The following is a 25297-nucleotide window of genomic DNA, read 5'->3' on the forward strand; positions in this document are numbered from 1 at the left end:
ACGGCAGATCAACTGGTTTAAAAAGGGGGCCTATTTAAAGGCTAGAGCAGGGGTCGGCAACTTGCGGCTCCGGAGCCGCATGCGGTTCTTTGGTCACTCTGATGTGGCTCAGCTGCATAATCAACGACCCCCCCGATTAAATCGGCAAGTTTCCGGAGTTTGGTGCCTCTCCCGGGAATCGCTCGGGGACAACATTCTCCGGTCTTCGCCTGGTCTTCAATATTGCGTGCGTGCCGTGCTGGCAATGCTTTTAACTTCCACTTTAACATGTCGTCACGCCCGCTTTTACACAAAGCTATCTGCTTGTCGGACGGTCGCATGCTATACGCAGCCCTTGTCAACTCACGCACATACCTGCAAGGCATACTTGTTCAACAGCCATACAGGTTACACTGAGGTTTGTAATATAAACAACTAACACTCTTACTAATATGCGCCACACTGTGAACCCACACTAAACAAGGATGACAAACACGTTTCGGGAGAACATCCGCACTGTAAGACAACATAAACACAACAGCACAAATACCCACAATCCCATGCGTCCCTGACTCTTCCTGGCTAAATTATACACACCCACTAGCCCTAAACCCCGCCCCCTCAACCCCGCCCACCTTAACCGACGCGGGGCGGGTTGGGGGTTGGTGGGTTGGTGCTAGCGGCTGTCCATCCTGTTAGATTCCACTTGTAAAAATGGTAACGTGCTGGTTGAATTTAGGAACTTGCCAATATAAAGTTTTGCAAAGTAACAAAACTTAGGAGGTAAACATATGATTACATAGCCAAATGTTCTGTTGTAATATTTCAGCTTCAAATTGTATGGTTATTATGAGCCCATCAACACTGACAAACAAAAGACAACCTGACCTAGTTTTTCCAACTGAGGAAAAAAGACGCGCAGAGTTCATAGATTTTTTTGTTTATTTATTTAGGACAACAAAGTTATTTACCGCTCTATTACAGTACAACGGTAAACCATTCTACAGTAATGAGAAAGAAATGCGTCTATCTAAACAGCCGCTGCTGCAGTTCGCTTGTGTCTGTCTTTTGTCTTTGTTCTTTGTTCGCTTTGTACTTTTTGTACTTTTACTCTACATTTACTTTTTAATCTAGTCATGCCCTTCTAAACATGCAGTTTAGAAGTGTTTTGTTCATCTTACTGACGGTGGGGACACCACTGAGGAGGTCAGACGGACAACAACAGTGGAGGGGCTCCTTTATCTACACCAGGGAACAGTTGTTAGCGACACCAGTTGTTAGTATCCAGCTAACGGACCAGGTGCTAACTAACCAGATCCCGCAGGAGCTAAAAAGGAGTAATGGAGGTTCTTGTGGCTGTCGAGAGAAAGGGAGACGTTCGAGACAGAAGAGGGCTGAAACGAGGAGGGAGAGAAGGAGATATAAACCATGTCTTCCTTCCGTCGTCTTGGAAAGAGAGACGTTCGAGACGGAAGAGGGCTGAAACAAGGAGGGGGGAGAAGGTGATATAAACCATATCTCCCTTCCGTCGTCTAGGGTAACGTGCGATCGCTGGCAAAAAAGATGGATGAGTTGTCTGTGCTTGCCGGTATTCAGAAAAAATATTGTGAGTGTAGCCTAATGTGCTTAACTGAGATGTGGCTGCACGACGATGTTCCGGATAGAAAAGGGTTTCAAACGGTGCGCGCTGACCGGGACCGAATCAACAGCAAGCGGAAAGGAGAGAGGCTTGCTTTGTTTATTAATTAGAAATATTGTCATCCCAGTCATATCACAATAAAAGAGTACCACTGTGACCTGAATATAGAGACGTTAGCTGTAGGACTCAGACCTTATTACTTGCCCAGGGAGATTCCGCATGGTATCATGATAGCAGTATACATCCCCCCTCTGCTAACGCTGCAGCTGCGAGTGACGTCATCCACAGCTCGATAGCCAGACTCCAAACCAAGCACTCATCAGTATACCAGCTCTCATCCTCATCTCGGGGGATTTTAACCATGTTACTATGGAAAAATCACTCCCCAACTTCACCCAGTATGTCAGCTGCCCCACCAGAGGAAAGAAGATCATGGACCTGCTGTAAGTGAACATCAACGATGCGAATAGCCCCATACCACTACCAGAGCTGGGCTGGTCAGACCACAACCTTGTTTACCTCAAACCCTGTTATGTGCCTCTGGTCAAAAGACAGCCTGTGACCAAAAAAACAGTCAGAAGGTGGTCAGAGGTGGTCCAAAAGACACTGTGGTGCTGTTTTGAGGTAAGTGACTGGCAGGTTCTCATGGAGCCTCATGGAGAGGACATTGACGGGCTCACAGAGTGCAACACAGACTATATCAACGTCTGTGTTGACTCAAATTTCCCATCAAGGACGGTCACCTGCTAACAACACAACAAGCCGTGGGGTGACCAAGGACATCAAAGCCATACTGGATGAGAAGAAGAGGGCATTCAATGCTGGTAACAGAGAGGAGGTGAAAAGAGTTCAGGTGCTGCTGAAGACAAAACTAAAGGAGGCCAAGGAGAACTACAGGACGAAGCTGGATAGGAAGCTGAAACACATCCACATGAAGGAGGTTTGGAGAGGTATGCAGACAGATGGTTTCCTGTGGACGGGACTCTCACTGCTGTCTTGGAGCCACTATGGATTGAACTTTCACAGTATCATGTTAGACCCGCTCGACATCCATTGCTTTCGGTCCCCTAGAGGGGGGGGGGTTGCTCACATCTGAGGTCCTCTCCAAGGTTTCTCATAGTCAGCATTGTCGCTGGCGTCCCACTGAATGTGAATTCTCCCTGCCCACTGGGTGTGAGTTTTCCTTGCCCTTTTGTGGGTTCTTCCGAGGATGTTGTAGTCGTAATGATTTGTGCAGTCCTTTGAGACATTTGTGATTTGGGGCTATATAAATAAACATTGATTGATTGATCACCGGCCTTAAACCGTGGGGGGAAGGGGGGTGGACGGAAACAAATAGAGGGCCAATGAGCTAAACCGGTTCTTTAACAGGTTTGACACAGTGGCTCCGACAAGCTCCTGCCCACCCCCAAGACATGCCAGCCGGCCCCCTGACAACTTCAGCAAACCAATCCATCCCCCTTCTCACAGCCCAACAACTCCAATGACTACCTTCTCCCACTTAACACCTCACCCTCCGCTTGACAACCCCACACCCCCACCCTCCCAACCACCTGAGAAAGAACAGGGGAATGCACAGCTAAAGAAGGTACAAACAAGCAAGGCCGCGGGTCCTGACGGTGTGAGCCCAGGGTACTCAAAGACTGTGCCCCACAGCTGTGTAGTGTGCTTCAACAGCTCTTCAACATGAGCCTTAGGCTGCAGAAAGTCCCCACACTGTGGAAAACCTCATGCATGGTCCCCATCTCCAAGTGCACGCGACCCCGCATGTCAAAGGACTACAGGCCGGTGGCTCTAACCTCCCATATCATGAAGACCATGGAGAGGTAGGTTCCTAGAACAACTCCGCTCAACGATCAAGCCCCACCTGGACCCACTTCAGTTCGCCTACCAGTTCCGACTTGGAATGGAGAACACAGTCATCTACCTGCTTAACCGAGCCCACACCCACCTAGACAAGCCTGCGAGCAGTGTGAGGGTCATGTTTTTTGACTTCTCCAGTGCGTTAGATGACATATGGCCTGGGCTACTGAGTGTGAAGTTAGAGACGATGCAGGTGGAGGCCCCCTTGGTGTCCTGGGTTGTTGTTTACCTGACTGACAGACCACAGTACATGTGACTGCAGGACTGTGTGTCTGACAGACTGGTCAGCAACACCGGGGCCCCGCAGGGCACAATCCTTTCCCCCTTCCTCTTGACCATCTACATCACCGATTTCCACTATCAGTCAGAGTCTTGCCACCTTCAAAAGTTTTCTGATGACTCTGCGATTGTGGGGTGTATTGAGGATGGTGACGATGAGAAATACAGGGCACTGGTGGAGGACTTTGTCACATGATGTGGAAAGAACCACCTCCAGCTCAATGTGACAAAGACCAAGGAGCTAGTTGTGGACCTGGGAAGGAGGAGGAGTACTCCGGCGACCCCTGTTTCCATCAGGGGGGGTCAAAGTGGACATGGTTGAGGATTATAAATACTTCAGAGTACACATGGACAACAAGCTGAATGGGTCAAAACACGCTGAGGCCCTCTACAAGAAGGGACAGCCTCTACTTCCTCAGAAGGCTAGGATCCTTCGACGTCTGAACAAAGATGATGAAGATGTTCTACAAGTCGGTGATGGCGGGAGCCTTCTTGTATCCCGTGGCCTGCTGGGGCGGTGGACTGAGAGCGAGGGACGCAAACTGGCTTCACAAGCTGGTAAAGAAGGCCAGTAACGTGGTTGGAGTGGAGCTAGACTCTCTGGCGGTGGTGTCAGAGAGGAGAAGTCTAGAAAAACTTCTCGCCATTATGGACAACACCTCCCACCCACTATACTCGGACCTGGCGAAGAGAAAGAGCACATTCAGTGGAAGGCTCAGACGCCCAAAATGCAACATGGAATGACACAGGAGGACCTTCACACCGACAGCCATCAGACTGTATAATGCATATGTTCCTTCTTGGCCAGGCCTGGGCAATTATTTTGACTTGGGGGCCACGTTTAGAGAAAAAAATGTGTCTAGGGGCTAATACAAAATCTCCCAATAGTGTCTGATTGAATGCTAAAATCGTTATGATAGACCGCCTTAAAAAACATAATGGAATTTTTAATTTTTCTATTAAGGATAAAACACTGAATATTGACAACATATGAACGTCACACCCCCTTTCGATCAACATATTCTACAATTAAGTGAAAGGCAACAAAAATGCACGATACAGTGAAATATGAACACGAAGGGTACAAAGTAAACCCACCTACAATCTGATACATCTGATACATCATTAAGCTTTAGAACTTTGTTGTGAAAATTCCCATCCGCAGCTGTGGAAACGCTTCCCGCCCACACTGCTTGGTGCCTTGTCTGAGCTGCTGTGACGTAGAATACTATAGTAACTAATTAGATGACTATAGTAACTAATTAGATTGCCACCCATCCATCCATCATCCATTTACTTCCGCTTTTTGGCTGTGGGGTTGTGGGGCCAGCAGCCTAAGCAGAGAAGCCCAGACTTCCCTCTCCCCAGCCAATTGGTCCAGCTCCTCCCAGGGGATCCCAAAACGTTCCTAGGCCAGCAGGGAGACATAGTCTTCTCAACGTGTCCTGGGTCTTCCCCATGGCCTCCTGCCGGTCGTACGTGCCCGAAACACCTCCCAAGGGAGGCGTTCGGGTGGTAATAACTAATTAGAAGACCATAGTAACTGGTGTATCATCCAAAAGTGCAGATTCCAACCATTGAAATACTTAGTATAGTTCAAGACTTACGGCCATTAGAAAACATCATTATGGCAGCTACTTTTTCGATCTTGAAGATCTAAAAAAAATTATTTGGGAATGTCCGGCGGGCCAGATTGAAAAGCTTAAGGGGCCACATGTGGCCCCCGGGCCTTAATTTGCCCAGGTGTGTTCTTTGGGGACGGTGTGGCGAAGTTGGTAGACTGGCTGTGCCAGTAATCTGAGGGTTACTGGTTCAATCCCCACCTTTTACCATCCTAGTCACGTCCGTTGTGTCCTTGGGCAAGACACTTCACCCTTGATCCTGATGGACCTGGTGAGCGCCTTGCAGTGTGTGAATGTGTGTGTGAATGGGCGAATGTGGAAATACTGTCAAACCTCTTTGGGCTCCTTAAAAAGGGGTAGAAAAGCGCTATACAAGTATAACCCATTTATTTACCATTTAAATGTACGATATATGTATAATATATATTTTTTGTTCACATGTGTATAAGGCTGTATAGTATTTACAGTATTGTCTATTGTGAGTGAACTGTGGTTCTGAATTTTCCCCCAGGGATCAATAAAGTACTTTCTATTCTATTTTATTCCATTCTATTCTATTCTATTCTATTTTATTCAGAATCTTTTTAAATGGTTACTTGCAGTAATATTATATATTATGATTACACTACTATATAAACACTGTATAGTTTTTATCAATTATTTCTTCAGTTTATGAGCATGATATTGAAAAACGCACTGAGTATGTCTGAATAAAGCCAAATAAAAGTAAATTATTGCATATTTTTCTATTGTGTGGCACCTTGAGACAATATGTTGATTGACAGTTTAAAGTTAATATGTCTTCCCTCACTTGTATTTTTCGTAGTTTTATGCATTTAAATGTATAAAAAAAAAAAAATTGGACTTCATTTTTTTCTCAAAAGCATGCAGCCCTAGTGTTTGTAAGTGTTTAGTGTTTAAAGTCCCCTACAGCCACATGAGATGCCTCTGGGTGCTTAATTTGCAGCGAGCTAATGATGTGTAGCTCCTGCAGGGCCTTGCTAGCATTAGCTTGGCATTGGTTCTTGGCGGGATGTACACAATGGTCACTTGCGAGCCAGATAATGTCGCAGGCATTTAACGGTCAAATGCTTCAATTACTTAGAGCAGTAGCTTGTCTGTAGACTAACATTTGTTGACATAAACAATCGCCACATTTTTATCCTGATCTGAGGTCTCAGTTGCTTAGAAAACCTGTAGTAAATTTTAAAAGCTAATCTCATCTCCCATGAAACATGGTCTCAGGAAACATTGGCTAGTCAAAGTGATCAGTGGTCTTCTATCCTTTTAGTTGAGCCAGTCAGTGGATTTGATCTCGGTATCAGGGTTTAGTAAATCAAAGACGAGTCTTAATGCAGAACTCCTTAAAGGGGAACATTATCACCAGACCTATGTAAGCGTCAATATATACCTTGATGGTGCAGAAAAAAGACCATCTATTTTTTTAACCGATTTCCGAACCCTAAATGGGTGAATTTTGGCGAATTAAACGCCTTTCTGTTTATCGCTCTGGAGGGGATGACGTCAGAATGTGACGTCGCCGAGGTAACACACCCACCGTTTTTTTGACTATTTTTTGGAACCTTGGAGACATCATGCCTCGACGGTGTGTTGTCGCAGGGTGTAACAACACTAACAGGGAGGGATTCAAGTTGCACCACTGGCCCGAAGATGCGAAAGTGTCTGCCGCCAGACCCCCATTGTATGTGCCAGAGTGTCTCCACATTTTACCGGCGATGCTAAGGCAGACATGGCACAGAGATGTATGGATAAACTGCAAATGTATTTGCAATGATAGTCAACGAAATCACAAAGGTGATTTTTGTTGATTTTGACTGCCAGTTAATCGATGCTAACATGCTACGCTAATCGATGCTAACATGCTATTTACCGGCGGTGCTAAAGCAGACATGGCACAGAGATGTATGGATAACCTGTAGATGCATTTGCAACTATATTACGTTTCCTTCCACCCACATTTAATGCGAAAAAAACACTTACCAGTCGACGGATTTAAGTTGCTCCAGTGTCAAAAGATGCGAAAATCCTGATCGTTTGGTCCGCACATTTAACCGGCGATGCTAACGCAGCTATTCGGCCATGCTATGGCTATGAATAGCGTCAATAGCTATTCGCTCAATAACTTCAGTTTCTTCTTCAATATTTTCATACTCCAACTATCTGTTTCAATACATGCGTAATCTGTTGAATCGCTTAAGTCTCTGAAATCCGAGTTTGAATCCGAGCTAATGTCACTATATCTTGCTGTGGTATTCCCATTGTTTGTTTACATTGGCAGCACTGTGTGTTATGTCACAGGGAAATGGCTAGTGTCTTTGCAGAGAGCCGAAAATAAGGCACATAAAGCTTTATTTAGGGATATTCCGGGACCGGTAAAATTTTGAAAAAAACTTCAAAAAATACAACAAGCCACTGGGAACTGATTTTTATTGTTTTGAACCCTTTTGAAATTGTGATAATGTTCCCCTTTAACTGTTTTTGACATATTCGCCTCCGAAAATGGATGCATATCAAGTCACATTTTTCAGTTTCTTTGTACAAATGTGTAAATTTTGCAATATGTGTCTTCCTCCAACAGGAGTGATCTATACGACCGACATGCTTGATCGTGAAACCCAAAACTCCTATTGGCTGACAGTGTATGCCAGTGACCACGGTGTGGTCCCCCAGTTTGCCACTATTGAAGTGTTCATCCAAGTAGAGGATGTAAACGACAATGCTCCCTTGACATCTGAACCGCTGTATCGACCATCAATACCAGAGAACTCTCCTCGTGATGTTTCTGTGATCCAGATTCAAGCCCAGGATCCTGACTCACCACTACCCTCATCTACTGATAGACTCAACTTCCGTGTCATCAGTGGAAACCCACAAAATTTCTTCACGATCAACACTCGAACTGGTTAGTAAATGTTTCTTAACCTTTGCCTTTTGTTGCTTTTGTAAAATATAGAATTTGAAAGGACAGTCTTTCTCCAAAGTTCACATAATTAAAAGGGGTTTGGGGAACGGTTGCACAAACATGCTCAGTGTAGTCAACTTTAAATGTGATAGCTCCTTTACAGTTACAATAGTTGCGCACATTCGTGTAAGTGTGTGTGTTTGTCATTCACAATTCCTATGCAACACAAGAACACCCATCCATCCATCCATTTGCTAACGCTTGTCCCTTTTGGGATCGCGGGGGTGCTGAGCCTATCTCAGCTGCATTTGGGCGGAAGGCGGGGTACACCCTGGACAAGTCGCCACCTCATCACAGGGCCAACACAGATAGACAGACAACATTCACACTCACATTCACACACTACACATATGGTTTTTTTATGCATTTTATTTGTAATATACGGCAAATATGGGATGACTAAAAATACATCGAATGGGAGTCATTTATTTGTCCATACAGCTCTAAAAAAACCCGCCAACAGTTCTCCATTTACATGTCCTAACCTGCATATCGACCAAGTATTTATCGATGTTGTTATTGTAAACTTCTTTAAGCGATGCTGTGATCACAGAGAGGTAACTAGCTTATGCAACATACTGAAACAGTAAGTTCCTGCATCACCTCTGAATTGGTGAAAGTTCATTATAAATTAGAAACCATGCCTGTCACTTGTGTAATAGACAGTTGTTGCCATTAACTAAGAAGCTGGTCAACATTGACATTCAACTTAGGCCCAGAGATCGCCACAAAGTCACTAAAAGACATCTGTTTTAGCTTGACGTGTTTTTTTTTTTTTTTTTACCTGCGTTAGGATTATTAATTCTTTATCTAAGCGGGAATACTTAAACATTCTATCAGTTGGCATCCAAATGAGAGCAGATATTTTACACTAAGAAATAGTTTTATCATGTTCATAATTTGTAATTCTTGTTTAGCACTTAGCAATACCGCTACTTCCTGGGTCTGCTTACCACAAAGCTTCTAAACCTTGAATCCCATCCTCCATATATTCAGGCTAAAAATATAAGGTTCTGTATCATCGTTTGTCCCAAAGTTGTAGTCGTTGACTCTCCTTAAGTCTGCAATGATTAGCAGTAGTCGTGTTGAAGGAAATAGCGATTGTTGTGATGTGTCTGTGAAATGAATGCACTACCGTATACTTAACATGTCCAAAATACATAAATAGTACATGTTGTCATGAATGTGCCTGTTACTACATTACATATATGCTTACAGCATGTATATAATAACATTTTTTTTATTTTTTTAGAGTGTGTTATAGGCGAACAGAGCGAATCCCATTACCTCCATTGCCAGCTCGTATTTTCTGTATATTACGAATTAAAATGCATACAAAAAGAAAGACATATATGCTATTGTCTCACAAAAGGATTTTGAATTATAGACAACATTTAAAAAAAGAGCATAGTTACCTTTTAGACCAGTGGTTCTTAACCTTGTTGGAGGTACCAAACCCCACCAGTTTCATATGCACACTCATTTCACTTCTTTAGTGAAAAATAAAATGTTATTTTTATTAATTTAATCTTAATTTATAAACATTAATCATTAAATTATGCTTTTGTAGTAAAAAAATACTAATAAAGAAATATTTTTACAAACAGAAAGTTACACGAATGTACACATGATCCCATGTTTTCATCTTATTGTGCAACATGTGAATGTTTTAGTAGGAACTAAATGTGATATCTGAAAGGGGTACAAATTATTTCCAAAGCAGGAACCCCACCCAGACATACTAAAACCATATTTTTTGTTATTGTCATAGTATTTAGGCCAAAACAATTAAATTATAATATAATCTCATGGAAATGACTGCTGTCATATGATTATATATGTTTCTTGTTATTTCGCAGGTTTGGGGCAGGTGTGCTGCTGGTTTGGCCACAGTGCATGTTCATATCTGATGTCGCTCACATGTGCTCCACTGAATGCTCAAGTAGTTTTTGCGTTTGCTCACGCATATCGAAAATTGGAGGGAACATTGTTTGGGGGTACCCATGATACGCCGATAGGGAGAAGTTTTTATTTACATGACGAGTCGGGTGTATTTTGACCTCAGCGGCGGAGGCTCCGCCGAACTCCTGAGTCCGACTCATAGGGTTTGATCGAACCCAGGTTCAGAACCACAGTTTTAGACATTTAAAATATCACGTAGAGAGAACTTAGATTTTCCAAACTAAAATTCTGTCTACTGATTTGAAGATGTCTATCCTAAATATATACCAGCTGAGCTCACCAAAAGTTTTACTTTGATTAGAAGACATTTGGAGGACAGCACATAGTGTGTTACACCCAAGTATTACTTTCATTTAACTTACATGTGCGTGTGTGTGTGGTTTCTAAATCATGTTTCTCCTGTTTTTTGATTCAGGTCTGATCACAACAACCTCCAGGAAACTGGACCGTGAACAACAAACGGAACACGTTTTAGAGGTGATGAATTTAGTTTTTAAAGTTATAACGCCAACACACCATTGAGCACATCCGATCTCTGGCTACTTGTCTTAAATGCAGCGTCCAATCTGAATGATTGGTGTGTCATTCGAAGTCTTACAACCAATAGAAACAAAATTCTGCCTACAATTTTCGAAGTAGCCTAATGGTTAAACTGAGGTTAACCTGTAAGAGTTCACAAGAATATGTCATTACAGAATATTAAACATGGGGCATGTTTACTTAATAGGTATAAGATTGGGAAAGTGTCATTGTTTCTGGTTGGATTAATTTATTTGTAACACCAAACTAACATAACAACAGGGTCTTCATTTACATGAAATAATTTTATGAACAGATGTAAGCAACAGTAAAATCAGATGAATAATCATCCGAAAAGAAGCACATTAAAATGTAAATGATTGAATGACAAGGCGCTTCATATAATATTTTACCCAAAATGTATTCCTGGCAACATCAGGCTATGTCACCGGATCAAATATAAAAATAAATATTCCTCCATCGCTTACGGTGGCTCTGTGGCGGACGTCATTCGTACTTGCAGTGCAAGCAGAACCTCTGGAGTTCAAACCGTGGTTGTGGTTGAAAATGTGGTATGTATTTTGAATGTATGATTTAATAATGTTGAAATGGTTTAATATGCTAAATTTCAGGATAGTAATAAAAAAGTTGACTGCTACAAAATCATGTTGATTATCAAAGATGTTAAATGAGTGAAAGATAGCTCAATCAAAGGTTTTGTTATTCTGGAAATTCAATGTTTTGCTCAAGGTAATATCGATTATATGGTACTGAGATACCCATGATTTCAGCCTTTCAAAATTCCTCTCGTACAACCAATTTCTGACCTCAGTATTTGTCAAGTCTTAGTTACGGCCCTGCTAGCAGCTAATTGTGCATCTCCAAAAACAGAGTGGAGCCGCTCCCCCAAATGAAAAATAATCACCTCCATAGTGACAAATAAACTGCACTTCTTTGTATCACAAGTCTCATTATAATGTACACAACAAAGAGCAAGCAGATAGAATGCTAGTCGCTAAGCCCGCCGCCAAACGAGCTTGAAACAGAAGAAATGAGTAGTGCTTGGTAAAGTTTAAGAAGGAGAGATATAACTGTATTACAGCATAAAGTAAGCAGCTATCAGCAGAACTTTACCAAGTAGATTAGTAAGAGAGGATAATATAAATGTTGCTATGTCAGTATTGTCGCAGTCGAAGTATGCAACACATTAGAGTGTGGGTCAATCCATACATTGGTGGTGTTGCCATGGGTAGTATCAGTATATGATTAATACTGCTGTGATCCGATTGATATTTGCATTTTCTGGAAATAATATTTTTGATTTTGTTAATGTTTTTAAATTCACACAGGAGGACTTTGAGAGCAAAAAAGATTAATATTAAAGGTTTGATAGAATGCTAATTGATGTCTAATGTAAGGACTGTAAGTAATTGTTCAGTCTGGCTTCGAGTTACACCAACAAACTCCGTGACAGCTCATAGAGCGAAGAAGTCCTGGACTGAAATATGTTTTCCTTAATCACTTTTGCTATAAAACATGATGCTCTGTCTTGCATTTTTAGGTATTGATCTCTGATGGTGGTATCAGTCCAAGACAGAGTACAGTGTGGGTAATGGTCCAGGTCCTAGATGAAAATGACAACAAGCCAACGTTTCCAGAGAAGGTCTACCAGGTCAAACTACCAGAGAGGGGGAGGAGAAAAAAGGTTGAGCCTTTATATCGTGTCTTTGCCTATGACCGTGATGATGGACCCAACAGCGACCTTTCCTATAGCATTGTGGATGGCAATGACGATGGCAAGTTTTTTATTGACACAAAAACTGCAGTGGTGTCTTCCCGCAAGGCCTTCACTGCTGGGAGCTACGATATCTTGACGGTACGTAACTTTTCTTAATGCTAAACACCTGATTGTTTGTCATATTGGATGTTCTCGTATTATTTATATTAACTATTGTTTACATTAAATTGGTAGATGTGGATATTCTCATTCATTCAGTTCATTGTATTTTTAAGGAATTTAGTAGATTGCAACTGGACTGTTCAGTTTGTCTTAGAACATCTTTTGCCTTTCATCTATGCAGGCTTAATGAGTTTATGCTCAAAGACTTAGATTGGTCAAATCTGGTCTGTTTTTTACCTAAAGTAATTTGTATTACACACACATTTTAATATTGGCTGTATCGACATTTGTAATTGTTGTATTGCACAATGAAGGGTCATTGTACATTGAGTTGGAGGTAGGAGGCAAAATGTTCTTGCTGAATGGTCCTGCAGTATCCTGCAAATTATTTTAATCATCAGATTTCTATGCAAAATGTCAGCTGAAATATGAATTTGCCATTTGAATATGATGCAAGATATCTTAATCACCTGGGACATTTTTTGTTTAGTGCAAACTAAGGGTGTCCCGATTCGATATTGATATTGGATATCAGTCCGATATAATATAAGTATAAAAACAAGTATCGGTTAATATCGACTTGCATTTCGAATATACTGTTAGTGCGCTGATACAGGCAGTCCTGCAGCACATTTACTTGTGCAAAACTCAATAGTCAGTTAATATCTACAGTGAATGTCCTCCGATAAACATAGGTTGGTATTTGGTTGGCCTATATTTGGCTATAGGCCTACTTAGTTGGGACCAAGCAGCTAAACAACAGCTAAGCACACAATAGCACACAAGCTAGACATATTACGTATCTGAACAATATTGCAGTCCAAAACATGAAATGTGTCAATATAAACAAGAAACACATTTTTATAGTTGCATATACCTACATATACAAATTCTCCAATGCAGAACATATTACAAAGTCTTTTGTAACAGATTATCTTTATCTTTATCATTCAATTTACTGCATCATGAGTTTAACTTAATGAATTGTTGTGACCAGTAGGTGTCGGCAAAAAGACAATAACTACTCCACTTCAACCTAAAGACAGCACAAGTCCATTCCAGACGTAATTAATAACAAATAGAAGGGGTGTAAAAATTAATTTTACCAATAATCGATTTTAACTTTAGAGATATGAATATGTCACTTGGTAAGCCTCTGTATCGATCTATATGTAATATGGATTGATGTTCGGTTGGAATGGCCATTCTAATCTTGCGATACTTCTGTGATGATGTAATACAATAGTACTGTTTTCGTTTGCAATTTAAACAAAACAGAGCAACATGGCAGAAAGCACCAAAAGAGTTGACAAACGAAGCACCCCCAAATCTTACATTTACAGTGTGGTAAAACATTTGGATAAAAACAAAATATATATATATATATATATATATCTGTATTGTCAAAGCGGATGTGTAGCATATTGCAGATTCTTCACATAATAAAATGTGTTTATACTGTAAAAAGATTAACGGTTCGGAAAGGAAGGGAACATGGAAGGAAATATAGTTGATCATCCCTATGTAGATTCACACATTATTCAAGACTTTTGTAATTGTAAAGGTTACGAAGAGGTTTTGTCCAACTCCTGACTGTTAATTTTTGATTTCTTTCTTTAGATCAAGGCAACAGACAATGGTCGTCCTCAGAAGTCCTCTACGGCTCGCCTCCATTTTGAGTGGATCCATCGCCCTTCTCCGACAGCAATGGCACCACTGTTTGATGAGCCTTTCTACAACTTTACTGTTATGGAAAATGACCAAGTGGCAGAGATTGTTGGTGTAGTCTCCATGCAGCGGAACTCAGTCCCCTTATGGTTTGACATCACAGGTAACAAAAACAATTAGTCCTCCGTCACCAAGTTAGTGGTCTATTCATGGCTTATTTGGATGACTAAATCATTGCATTATCAATGCACTGCTTTCTCAATATAAGATCTGCTCATGACAGCATGGTGAATTCTACTACACATGTGCACTGTATACTTGATAGAACAGACATATTGAATTTAGCCAACAGGTGATAATAAACTTAAATAAATAATCTTAACACATAATTAAACTTATGAAATACAATTCATATATAATTGGGCGTAATGATGATACGTGAGTATTGCACTGACAATGTTTTTTTAGTTTTTATTTAATTATGGATGGCACTGATTCCAGTGTGATACCAGTAAAATGCACACTTGTGGTTGGATTAGTTTGCCTTCTCTTGTGCATTAATGTCAATATTATATTAAATTAGAGCTTTTAATTTTCTTTTTTACAGGGTGGAATGATACAACATACTTTGAGTGATTATTAAAAACATGAATTATGTGCAAAAGTTTGAATTTATTTAGGATTCTCTCCAAACAGGGTCTAAATTATTCATTAATATGAGTGTTATTGAAGTAGGACTGATGGTTTGAGAACATCTTTTAACTTGACAAGGCTAAGCCCAAAAATTCTCAATAGTGAAGTGAAGTGAATTATATTTATATAGCGCTTTTTCTCTAGTGACTCAAAGCGCTTTACATAGTGAAACCCAATATCTAAGTTACATTTAAACCAGTGTGGGTGGCACTGGGAGCAGGTGGGTAAAGTGTCTTGCCCAAGGACACAACAGCAGTGACTAGGATGGCGGTAGCGGGGATCAAACCAGCAACCCTCCAGTTGCTGGCACGGCCACTCTACCAACCGAGTTATAAATGATAAATGGGTTGTACTTGTATAGCGCTTTTCTACCTTCAAGGTACTCAAAGCGCTTTGACACTACTTCCACATTTACCCATTCACACACACATTCACACACTGATGGAGGGAGCTGCCATGCAAGGCGCCAACCAGCACCCATCAGGAGCAAGGGTGAAGTGTCTTGCTCAGGACACAACGGACGTGATGAGGTTGGTACTAGGTGGGATTTGAACCAGGGACCCTCGGGTTGCGCACGGCCACTCTCCCACTGCGCATAAATGTTTTTGTCAAAACCTTTTACTCTTGCATCTGTCTGCATTTTTTGAGTGTGTAACCCTCTCAAAACAGCTATTATGCTACTTTGGTGAATGTTTCAATCCCAGTCTCTCAACACAATGGAGTAACAAAACTATGTTTTTATGTTCCAGATCACCCCAGAAGTAGAGCTTATATATATATATATATATATATATATATATATATATATATATGTTACGAAAGACAGCAAAAATAGTTTTGACACACAATAAGTGTTAGATTAAGTGAAATAAGTATTTCATCCTTAAAACGTTGATTTAGTAATTGGTAGTGTTGGGACACCAGACAATGCCAACTGTCTGCATTTGTAGAGTAAAATTGTTACAATTTGGCTATCAAGTCTATTTAGTAATTATTAAAAATGATCATATTTAGATACTCCTCGCACTCACCATCCATGCCAAAACAATGTCATTAGCTTCAATGTGAAACAAAAATGCATGTGTCATTTATAAACCAAAAAGTTGAAATTGCAAACAAATAACACTGAAAAAAAGGACATGAAAATTGGCCCTGAAAAACTTTAAGCAGTAGTGGCTCAATTTACAAGCTCATATGGCTCAAATGGTTCTGTGACACTCATATCTCAAATCACAATCGCCGTTTTAAAAATACCCTAAATCTATTTAATCTGTGCTTGGTACCCCCAAAAACAGCACAGTTTTAACATGTAACGTGTCATGAACTGAGAGGTCATGTCCCATATTATATTTGTGGTGGTTCTCCTATGTTTGAGTCTAGTTCTGTTCCAGCGTGTTTTTTCTTTGTTTACTTTTCTTGTTGCCTTGGACACTAAATGGACACACCTGTCTTCGGTTTATGATTAGTAGTCCCGTCTGTCTCTTTAGGTAATCTCTCCTCTTTTTATATTTCTCTCTCACCCAGCTTTAGTTGCTGGAGAAATGCTCGCGATATGCGACAATTTACGGTTTCCTGTTTTTGTCACGCTTAAAGGCCTACTGAAATGACATTTTCTTATTTAAACGGGGATAGCAGGTCCATTCTATGTGTCATACTTGATCATTTCGCGATACTGCCATATTTTCGCTGAAAGGATTTAGTAGAGAACATCCTTGATAAAGTTCGCAACTTTTGGTGCTAAGAGAAGTCTACCGGAAGTCGCAGACGATGACGTCACATGTTTGATGGCTCCTCACATATTCACATTGTTTTCAATGGGAGCCTCCAACAAAAAGTGCTATTCGGACCGAGAAAATGACAATTTCCCCATTAATTTGAGCAAGGATGAAAGATTCGTGTTTGAGGATATTGATAGCGACGGACTAGAAAAAAAACAAAAAAAAACCACGATTGCATTGGGATGGATTCCGATTTTTTTAGACACATTTACTAGGTTAATTCTGGGAAATCCATTATCTTTATATTGTGTTGCTAGTGTTTTAGTGAGTTAAATAGTACCTGATAGTCGGAAGGGTGTCTCCACGGGTGTCTTGACGCGCAGTGTCTCAGGGGAGTCAATGGCAGCTATGGACGGCACAAGCTCAGCTTTTCTCCGGTAAGGACTGACTTTTTAACCACAATTTTCTCACCAAAACCTGCTGGTTGACATTTGGTAGGGATCCATGTTGGCTTGACCGCGCTCTGATCCATAGTACATTTTCACCTCCAGGAATTTTAAACAAGGAATCACCGTGTGTTTGTGTGGCTAAAGGCTAAAGCTTCCCAACTCCATCTTTCTACTGTGACTTCTCCAATATTAATTGAACAAATTGGAAAAAAATTCAGCAGCACAGATGTCCAAAAAACTGTATAATTATGCCGTTAAAGCAGACGACTTTTAACTGTGTGTGTGTGTGCAGCGCTCATACTTCCTAAAAACCCGTGACGTCTTGCGTACACGTCTACATTACACGACGTTTCAAAGACGAAACTCCCGGGAAATTTAGAATTGTAATTTAGTAAACTAAAAAGGCCGTATTGGCATGTGTTCCAATGTTAATATTTCATCATTTATATATAAACTATCAGACTGCATGGTTGGTAGTAGTGGGTTTCAGTAGGCCTTTAATAGTTATTTGCCCTGCCAAATACTTTCTTGTTGTTCGCCCTGGGTGACTGTTTTATATTTTTTGCTTCATGCTATTCTAGCGTCTTAGTTTTTTGTATTTTTTTCCTCGCCTGGTGGAATTAAAATAGATTCTTACCTGCACTCTGCTCATGACATTTCTGCTTGTTCTTCGGAACTGTGAGAGTACAACCATCGCAGCTTTGCGACCCCAAGGACACAACAACACGTTTCTTTCTAAAAAAAGCACATTTAAATAAGACGTGTATGAAAACAGTATTAAGTATTATAATCATGTTCAGCATTTACTTAGGAGAACGGCCGCAGTCCGCGGTAAAGTTGGTTGCATGTTGGTTATTGAGTATTTGTCTCCTTAGCTACCAAGGCAGTTCACACTTACTGCTCTAATATGGTGCGTGGAGCTTGCATGAGATGTTCCGCTCCAAATGCTGCTCATTGATACTTGAGTCAGCGGGCGCACTTCTGCAGTGTCTCCTACGAGCTGCTGCTCCATATTTTCACAGGCAGCGACACGGGCAGTGACACGGGCAGCTGCCTAAGGCGCAATCTAGGTGCCAAATTGCAGATTGTACAAATAAAAAAAATTAATAAAATGAAAAAAAAACACCTAAATTCAAATGAGTGTAAAATGAAACACCTCTGCACAACTTTTAGGGAAGTTTATTTTTAGGTAAATGACAATAATAACTCAGTTCTGTATTTAGAAGTCTTTCGATCAGGTGAGTAGATATTTAAAAAGATTGTAGTCAAGGGCAAACTTGCCATTAGGCAAACACAGGCATTTACGTGGGCCCCCAAATGTCTCATAAATATGATTTATAAACACGATTTATAAAGATGATTTATAAAGACTAAACACATGTATGTATTTATTTTCTCCTTTTGTATCTATTTTTATTTTTAATTTGTGGGCTCAAATAAAAATACAGTATGATTCTCAATAAACCATGATTGTTTCCACAACTCCCTGTTCCTTTTCACGCTGTTAACTATTCCATGTTTCTGCCCATGTGTGGACTTGATTGCGGAAACTGTATTAAAACACTTATTGGAACGGTTTTGAGAGTTTCATATCAAAATAAAGTGCGGAAGAGAAGAAGGTGAGAAGAAAACAGTTTTTTCAAAACTATCTAAAGTGTCAATTGTCCAACTTTTTCTAAGATACATAACACAACACAACAGCAGCAGTCAGCTGTAGCATTGCTAATGTAGAATGCAGAGCTGTAGTAAAGAGTGAGGCGTTTCATCGCAAATACTGTGATTAATGGTAAAGTATTTTAACCAAAGGCCGTAGTGCAAGCGAAGCAGAAACGTTTTTGTTGTCAACAGCCTCGCCGAGTGGAGTCTTTTTCCTACGTGACCACTGTCAAAAGCTCCTTTTTACGATCCAGCCCCTCCGGCCATTACAATAATTACACTATACATTACATTCGGTCCAACTGTGCAAACTAAAAAAAATATTCTCCTAAAAATGGTTACTCTTGATTAAAACGATCATAGTTTCTCTCAATTACCGTAAAAGTTGGGATCTGTGGCAGAAGCCTCCCCCCAAAATGATTAATATGCAGATTGCATAATACAAACCCGGATTACATATGAGTTGAGAAATTGTTAGATGTAAATATGAACGGAATACAATGATTTGCAAATCCTTTTCAACCCATATTCAATTGAATGCTTTACAAAGACAAGATATTTGATGTTCAAACTCATAAACTTTATTTTTTTTTTGCAAATAATAATTAACTTAGAATTTCATGGCTGCAACACGTGCCAAAGTAGTTGGGCAAGGGCATGTTCACCACTGTGTTACATCACCTTTTCTTTTAACAACACTCAATAAACGTTTGGGAACTGAGGAAACTAATTGTTGAAGCTTTGAAAGTGTAATTCTTCCCCATTCTTGTTTTATGTAGAGCTTCAGTCGTTCAACAGGCCGGGGTCTCCGCTGTCGTATTTTACCCTTCATAATGCGCCACACATTTTCGTTGGGAGACAGATCTGAACTGCAGGCGGGCCAGGAAAGTACACGCACTCTTTTTTTACGAAGCCACGCTTTTGCAACACGTGCTGAATGTGGCTTGGCATTGTCTTGCTGAAAGAAGCAGGGACGACCATGAAAAAGACAGCGCTTAGATGGCAGCATATGTTGTTCCCAAACCTGTATGTACCTATTAGCATTAATGGTGCCTTCCCAGATGTGTAAGTTACCCATGCCTTGGGCACTAATGCACCCCCATACCATCACAGGTGTTGGCTTTTGAACTTTGCGTCGATAACAGTCTGGATTGTTCACTTCCCCTTTGGTCTGGATGACACATTGTCGAATATTTCCAAAAACAATTTTAATGTGGACTCGTCGGACCACAGAATACATTTCCACTTTCCATCAGTCCATCTAAGATGATCTCGGGCCCAGAGAAGCCGGCGACGTTTCTAGATGTTGTTGATAAATGGCTTTCGCTTTGCATAGTAGAGCTTTAACTTACACTTACAGATGTAGCGACGAACTGTATTTAGTACCAGGGGTTTTCTGAAGTGTTCCTGACCCCATGTGGTGATATCCTTTAGAGATTGATGTTGGTTTTTGATACAGTGCCGTCTGAGGAATTCCAGCCATGCCGCTTACGGGGAGTGATTTCTCCAGATTCTTTCAACCTTTTGATAATATTATGGAGCGTGGATGTTGAAATCCCTAAATTTCTTGGAATTTACTTTGAGAAATGTTGTTCTTAAACTGTTTGACTATTTTCTCACACAGTTGTGGACAAAGGGGTATACCTCGCCCCATCCTTTCTTGTGAAAGACTGAGCATTTTTTCGGAAGCTGTTTTTATACCCAATCATGGCACCCACCTGTTCCCAATTAGCCTGCACACCTGTAGGATGTTCCTAATAAGTGTTTGATGAGCATTCATCAACTTTTTCAGTATTTATTGCCACCTTTCCCAACTTCTTCGTCACGTGTTGCTGGCATCGAATTCTAAAGTTAATGATTATTTGCAAACTGGCAGCCACGCTTCCGTCAGTCTACCCCAGGGAAGCTGTGGCTACTGATGTAGCTTACCACCACCAGGTGTGAATGAATGATGGGTTCCCACTTCACTGTGAGCGCTTTGAGTATTCAACAATAGAAAAGCGCGATATTAATCTAATCCATTATTATTATTATTATATTCACCTGAATATGGGTTGAAAAGGATTTGCAAATCATTGTTTTTCGTTTACATTTACATCTAACACAGTTTCTCGACTCATATGGAACCGGGGTTTGTAGTTTCCAGCAACCAATTGTAACTTGCACTCCATCTCGAAGTGTTATTAAGAGTTATTTACATAGCTTGTATCTTTTGTTCTGATTGTTGTGTTGCAAATGTATTATCTTTACATTTGAAATTGTATAGGGGGATGTCTCCTACGGGGATGCAAAGTCAACTACTCCTGGGGTGACAAATTACCTAAAACCGGGCCTTGGTAAATGTCCACTGTTTAAATAGTTTAACGTCCATATTGGCACAAAAGCTGGCTAATGCTTCAGTATGGTGCCGAGTCTGCCGAATAGCATTGCTACGCTAAAACTACCTAGCCAAGTCGGTCATGATATTATTCATTCAATTCATTCATTGAATACCAGTCATTTCTTTTTCTCAGTGCTCTCCTTCAAACTCACCTACTCTGTCCCTAAGTTGGAATACAACGATATGGAGGTTGGAATACAAAGATATGTCCATTTGTAGCTCTATGGTAATGCTCGCTATAGGCAGACTGGATGTTTAGGAGTGGATGTTACAGGGCTATTTTGACAATCACTACGCCCACTAGGCCCATGAGGCTCATAACTCAAATTTATGCCAGCAACGTAAAGCATAACAATAGGTGCAGAAAATTCTTGTATCTTAAAGGCCTACTGAAACCCACTACTACCCACCACCCAGTCTGATAATTTATATATCAATGACATGCCAATACGGCCTTTTTAGTTTACTAAATTACAATTTTAAATTTCCCGGGAGTTTTGTCTTTGAAACGTCGTGTAATGATGACGTGTACGAAAGACGTCACAGGTTTTTAGGAAGTATGAGCACTGCGCACACACACAGCTAAAGGTTGTCTGCTTTAACGGCATAATTATACAGTTTTTTGGACATGTGTTGCTGAATCTTTTGCAATTTGTTCAATTAATAATGGAGAAGTCACAGTAGAAAGATGGAGTTGGGAAGCTTTAGCCTTTAGCCACACAAACACACAGTGATTCCTTGTTTAAAATTCCTGGAGGTAAAACTTTCCTATGGATCAGAGCGCGGTCAAGAGAACATGCATCCCGACCACATGTGAACGAGCAGGTTTTGGTGAGAAAATTGTGGTTAAAAAGTCAGTTCTTACCGGAGAAAAGTTGAGCTTGTGCCGTCCATAGCTGCCGTCGACTTCCCTGAGACACTGCGCGTCAAGACACCCGTGGAGACACCCTTCCGACTATCAGGTACTATTTAACTCACTAAAACACTAGCAACACAATATAAAGATAATGGATTTCCCAGAATTAACCTAGTAAATGTGTCTAAAAACATCGGAATCTGTCCCAATGCAATCGTGTTTTTTTTTTTTTAACTTTTTTTTCTTCTAGTCCGTCGCTATCAATATCCTCAAACAAAAATCTTTCATCCTCGCTCAAATTAATAGGGAAATTGTCGTTTTCTCGGTCCGAATATGTGAGGACCCATCAAACATGTGACGTCATCGTCTGCGACTTCCGGTAGAGGCAGGGCATTTCTCTTAGCACCGAAAGTTGCGAACTTTATCGTGGATGTTCTCTACTAAATCCTTTCAGCAAAAATATGGCAATATTGCGAAATGATCAAGTATGACACATAGAATGGACCTGCTATCCCCGTTTAAATAAAAAAATCTCATTTCAGTAGGCCTTTAAAATACTTGTAAATTGGGGTACTCGTTAGTTAAAAGAGAACTGCACTATTTTTAGAATTTTGCCGATCAATCACAATCGTTATGAAAGACATGATGATGTATGTCTTTTTTTTATTATACATTAGAACTTGAAAATAAAAGTAAATAAAAGTTTGTTTAAAGCGTAGCCAATGAGAGGTCCTGTATCCCTCCCATAAAACTCAATGAAAAACCATCCATGAAGCGCTAACAATACTCCATTTATCTTTTGTGACTCGAATATTAGCCAAGTATTATTGATATTGTTAATTTAACTCTCCCAAATGAATCAATAAAGTTCTATCCATCTATCTATCTATCTATCCATCCATCCATCCATCCATCCATCCATCCATCCATCCATCCATCCATCCATCCATCCATCCATCCATCCATCCATCCATCCATCCATCCATCCATCCATCCATCCATCCATCCATCCATCCATCCATCCATCCATCCATCCTATCTATCTATCCATCTATCTATCCATCCATCCATCCATCCATCCATCCATCCATCCATCCATCCATCCATCCATCCATCCATCCATCCATCCATCCATCCATCCATCCATCCATCCATCCATCCATCCATCTATCTATCTATCTATCTATCTATCTATCTATCTATCTATCTATCTATCTATCTATCTATCTATCTATCTATCTATCTATCTATCTATCTATCTATCTATCTATCTATCTATCTATCTATCTATCTATCTATCCATCCATCCATCCATCCATAAGCGCTAAAGCAGACAAACTATTTATAGCGGCACTGTGATCACTAGCTTGGGTGCCAATGTTGACATAATTGACTGATCAGCTGCTTCCTCGTTTTTTTGCCCCTCAAACCTTAAATCATAAATCATGCCTCTCACATGGATCGTAGAAGGACGAGGACATATTCTGACAGGTTGGTACACTTTGACAGCCAATTTAGACCCGGAATTGGCGAGATTGACACAAAAAGACGCTTGGTTCCACCCTCCTTTTTTTCATCATTCTTCATCTAAGTAAGAATATATGAACATCCTAGCAGTCGGCATCCTAACGACAGCAGAGCTTGTACAATAAGTGATGCAGTAATTTGTGTAATGAAGTCCGCAGTGAGCAGCAATCTGTGATGAATAAAAAAGTGAATGTCGTGATGCTTTTTTGAAATTAATGCGCCGGGTATGCTAAAAATTAGCAAAATACGTAAATACTAAATGTTGTTTTAAATGTGGCTGTTACTACATACATATAAACTTTCATAATGTATATAAAACCTCAATGGAGGTATTTTGATGTTCTTCAAAGGCTTTATAGGCAGAATAGAGTGGCTTCCATAGCATTGCAAGCATAATTTTTATTGCATTTATTTACGGGTTAGAATGCATAATGATTGTGAACGATAGGCAGAAAAAGGGCAGTTTCCCTTTAAGGTCTCACTGTATATTACATATTTATATCATATTGCCCATATTTTCTGGTATGGATTTTTATGTCTTGAATGGTATGAGTCAGTATAGGTAACTATTTTCAGGAAGCCATGCTTCATTCAAAATGTATTTATCCAATCCATAAATCTGTCCAACTGGAGGAAATAAATGTGTTAATTTAGCCTTCTCTCTGTCTCCTAATGACTTCTACATTCAGTCTTCTTTCCTCTGGTCTTTATTTCTTACTTTTTTCTCTTACTTTTTTCCTCAATGCTTCATTACTGGAAGGCCCCAAGTCTTTCCTTGGGATGTTTATTATTCTACAAAGCACTTGCAACAGGAACTGTTCCTCTGAAGGTACATGTCTTCCACTTCCTCTTTTTGCTGTCAACTATGCACTTGGCATTCTTTATTTATGTTTTGTATTAGTTTTGTTTTTTTTCACCATAATCATTGTCCACCAGTGTGCTTGACTTTGATGCTCGTCACATCTTCCTGTTTGCTGGTTTAGACGGCAAGCCATTTCATTTCAGATGTTTGCACTTGGTCAGTTGCTTGTTTGTGTGAGTCTGTAATGTAGAAGTGTGCCGCCTGCTGACAAGGAATTGGCTGTTTTTTGACCATATGGACCATTCCACAAAATCAGTGCAATTTGCTTGGTGTAACTTTCTCAAAATAAACTTACCGTATGATTGGAGAATACTTTGAAGCAGAAATGCTATAGATGAATAGTTGACAAAACAACTTCAAATACAAAACAGGAAGTAGATTTTCAACTTCCAGCACCTGCAGTGAGCGAACACCTTTTCAGTGTCTCTGTAGGTGTTGAAAACTACTTGTTGAAATCAAAAAATTATGGTTGTTAGCAAAAAAAATATCCATAAATTAGCCACATATTTTTATAAGACAACAGGGCTCAAAGCAATGGAAAAAGTAGCGGGTTATAATCTGAAAAATATGATCCATTTAAAGTCCAAATCTGATTGTACACATATTGGAGTAATGACAATTTGTATCGGCCCATCTAAGGCGAAACATTTTCATTTTGTACACATTGCGAAGATGACTCATTTGAGTAACATGACTGAAAGTAACATGTTGACACAGAATTAGCATACATTAAATATGGCCG

The 25297-nt window shown here is 40.3% G+C and overlaps 1 protein-coding gene across 3 annotated transcripts in view; it reads left to right on the forward strand.

The window, feature by feature from the left end:
* fat3a (FAT atypical cadherin 3a) overlaps positions 1-25297 on the forward strand; it is a 315772-nt gene that overhangs the window by 152202 nt on the left and 138273 nt on the right. For 2 of the 3 annotated variants that reach the window (XM_061918748.1, XM_061918749.1), the window contains exons 4-7: positions 7982-8305; positions 10743-10804; positions 12408-12722; positions 14367-14577. In XM_061918748.1, coding sequence (XP_061774732.1) covers positions 7982-8305; positions 10743-10804; positions 12408-12722; positions 14367-14577 — 912 coding nt within the window. Of the gene's footprint in view, positions 1-7981; positions 8306-10742; positions 10805-12407; positions 12723-14366; positions 14578-24453; positions 24523-25297 lie in introns of all 3 variants that reach the window. The other variant, XM_061918747.1, reaches the window with a different exon arrangement.

The sequence above is a fragment of the Nerophis ophidion genome, linkage group LG13 (assembly GCF_033978795.1).
Source record: "Nerophis ophidion isolate RoL-2023_Sa linkage group LG13, RoL_Noph_v1.0, whole genome shotgun sequence".
In the NCBI taxonomy this organism is placed as follows: domain Eukaryota; kingdom Metazoa; phylum Chordata; class Actinopteri; order Syngnathiformes; family Syngnathidae; genus Nerophis; species Nerophis ophidion.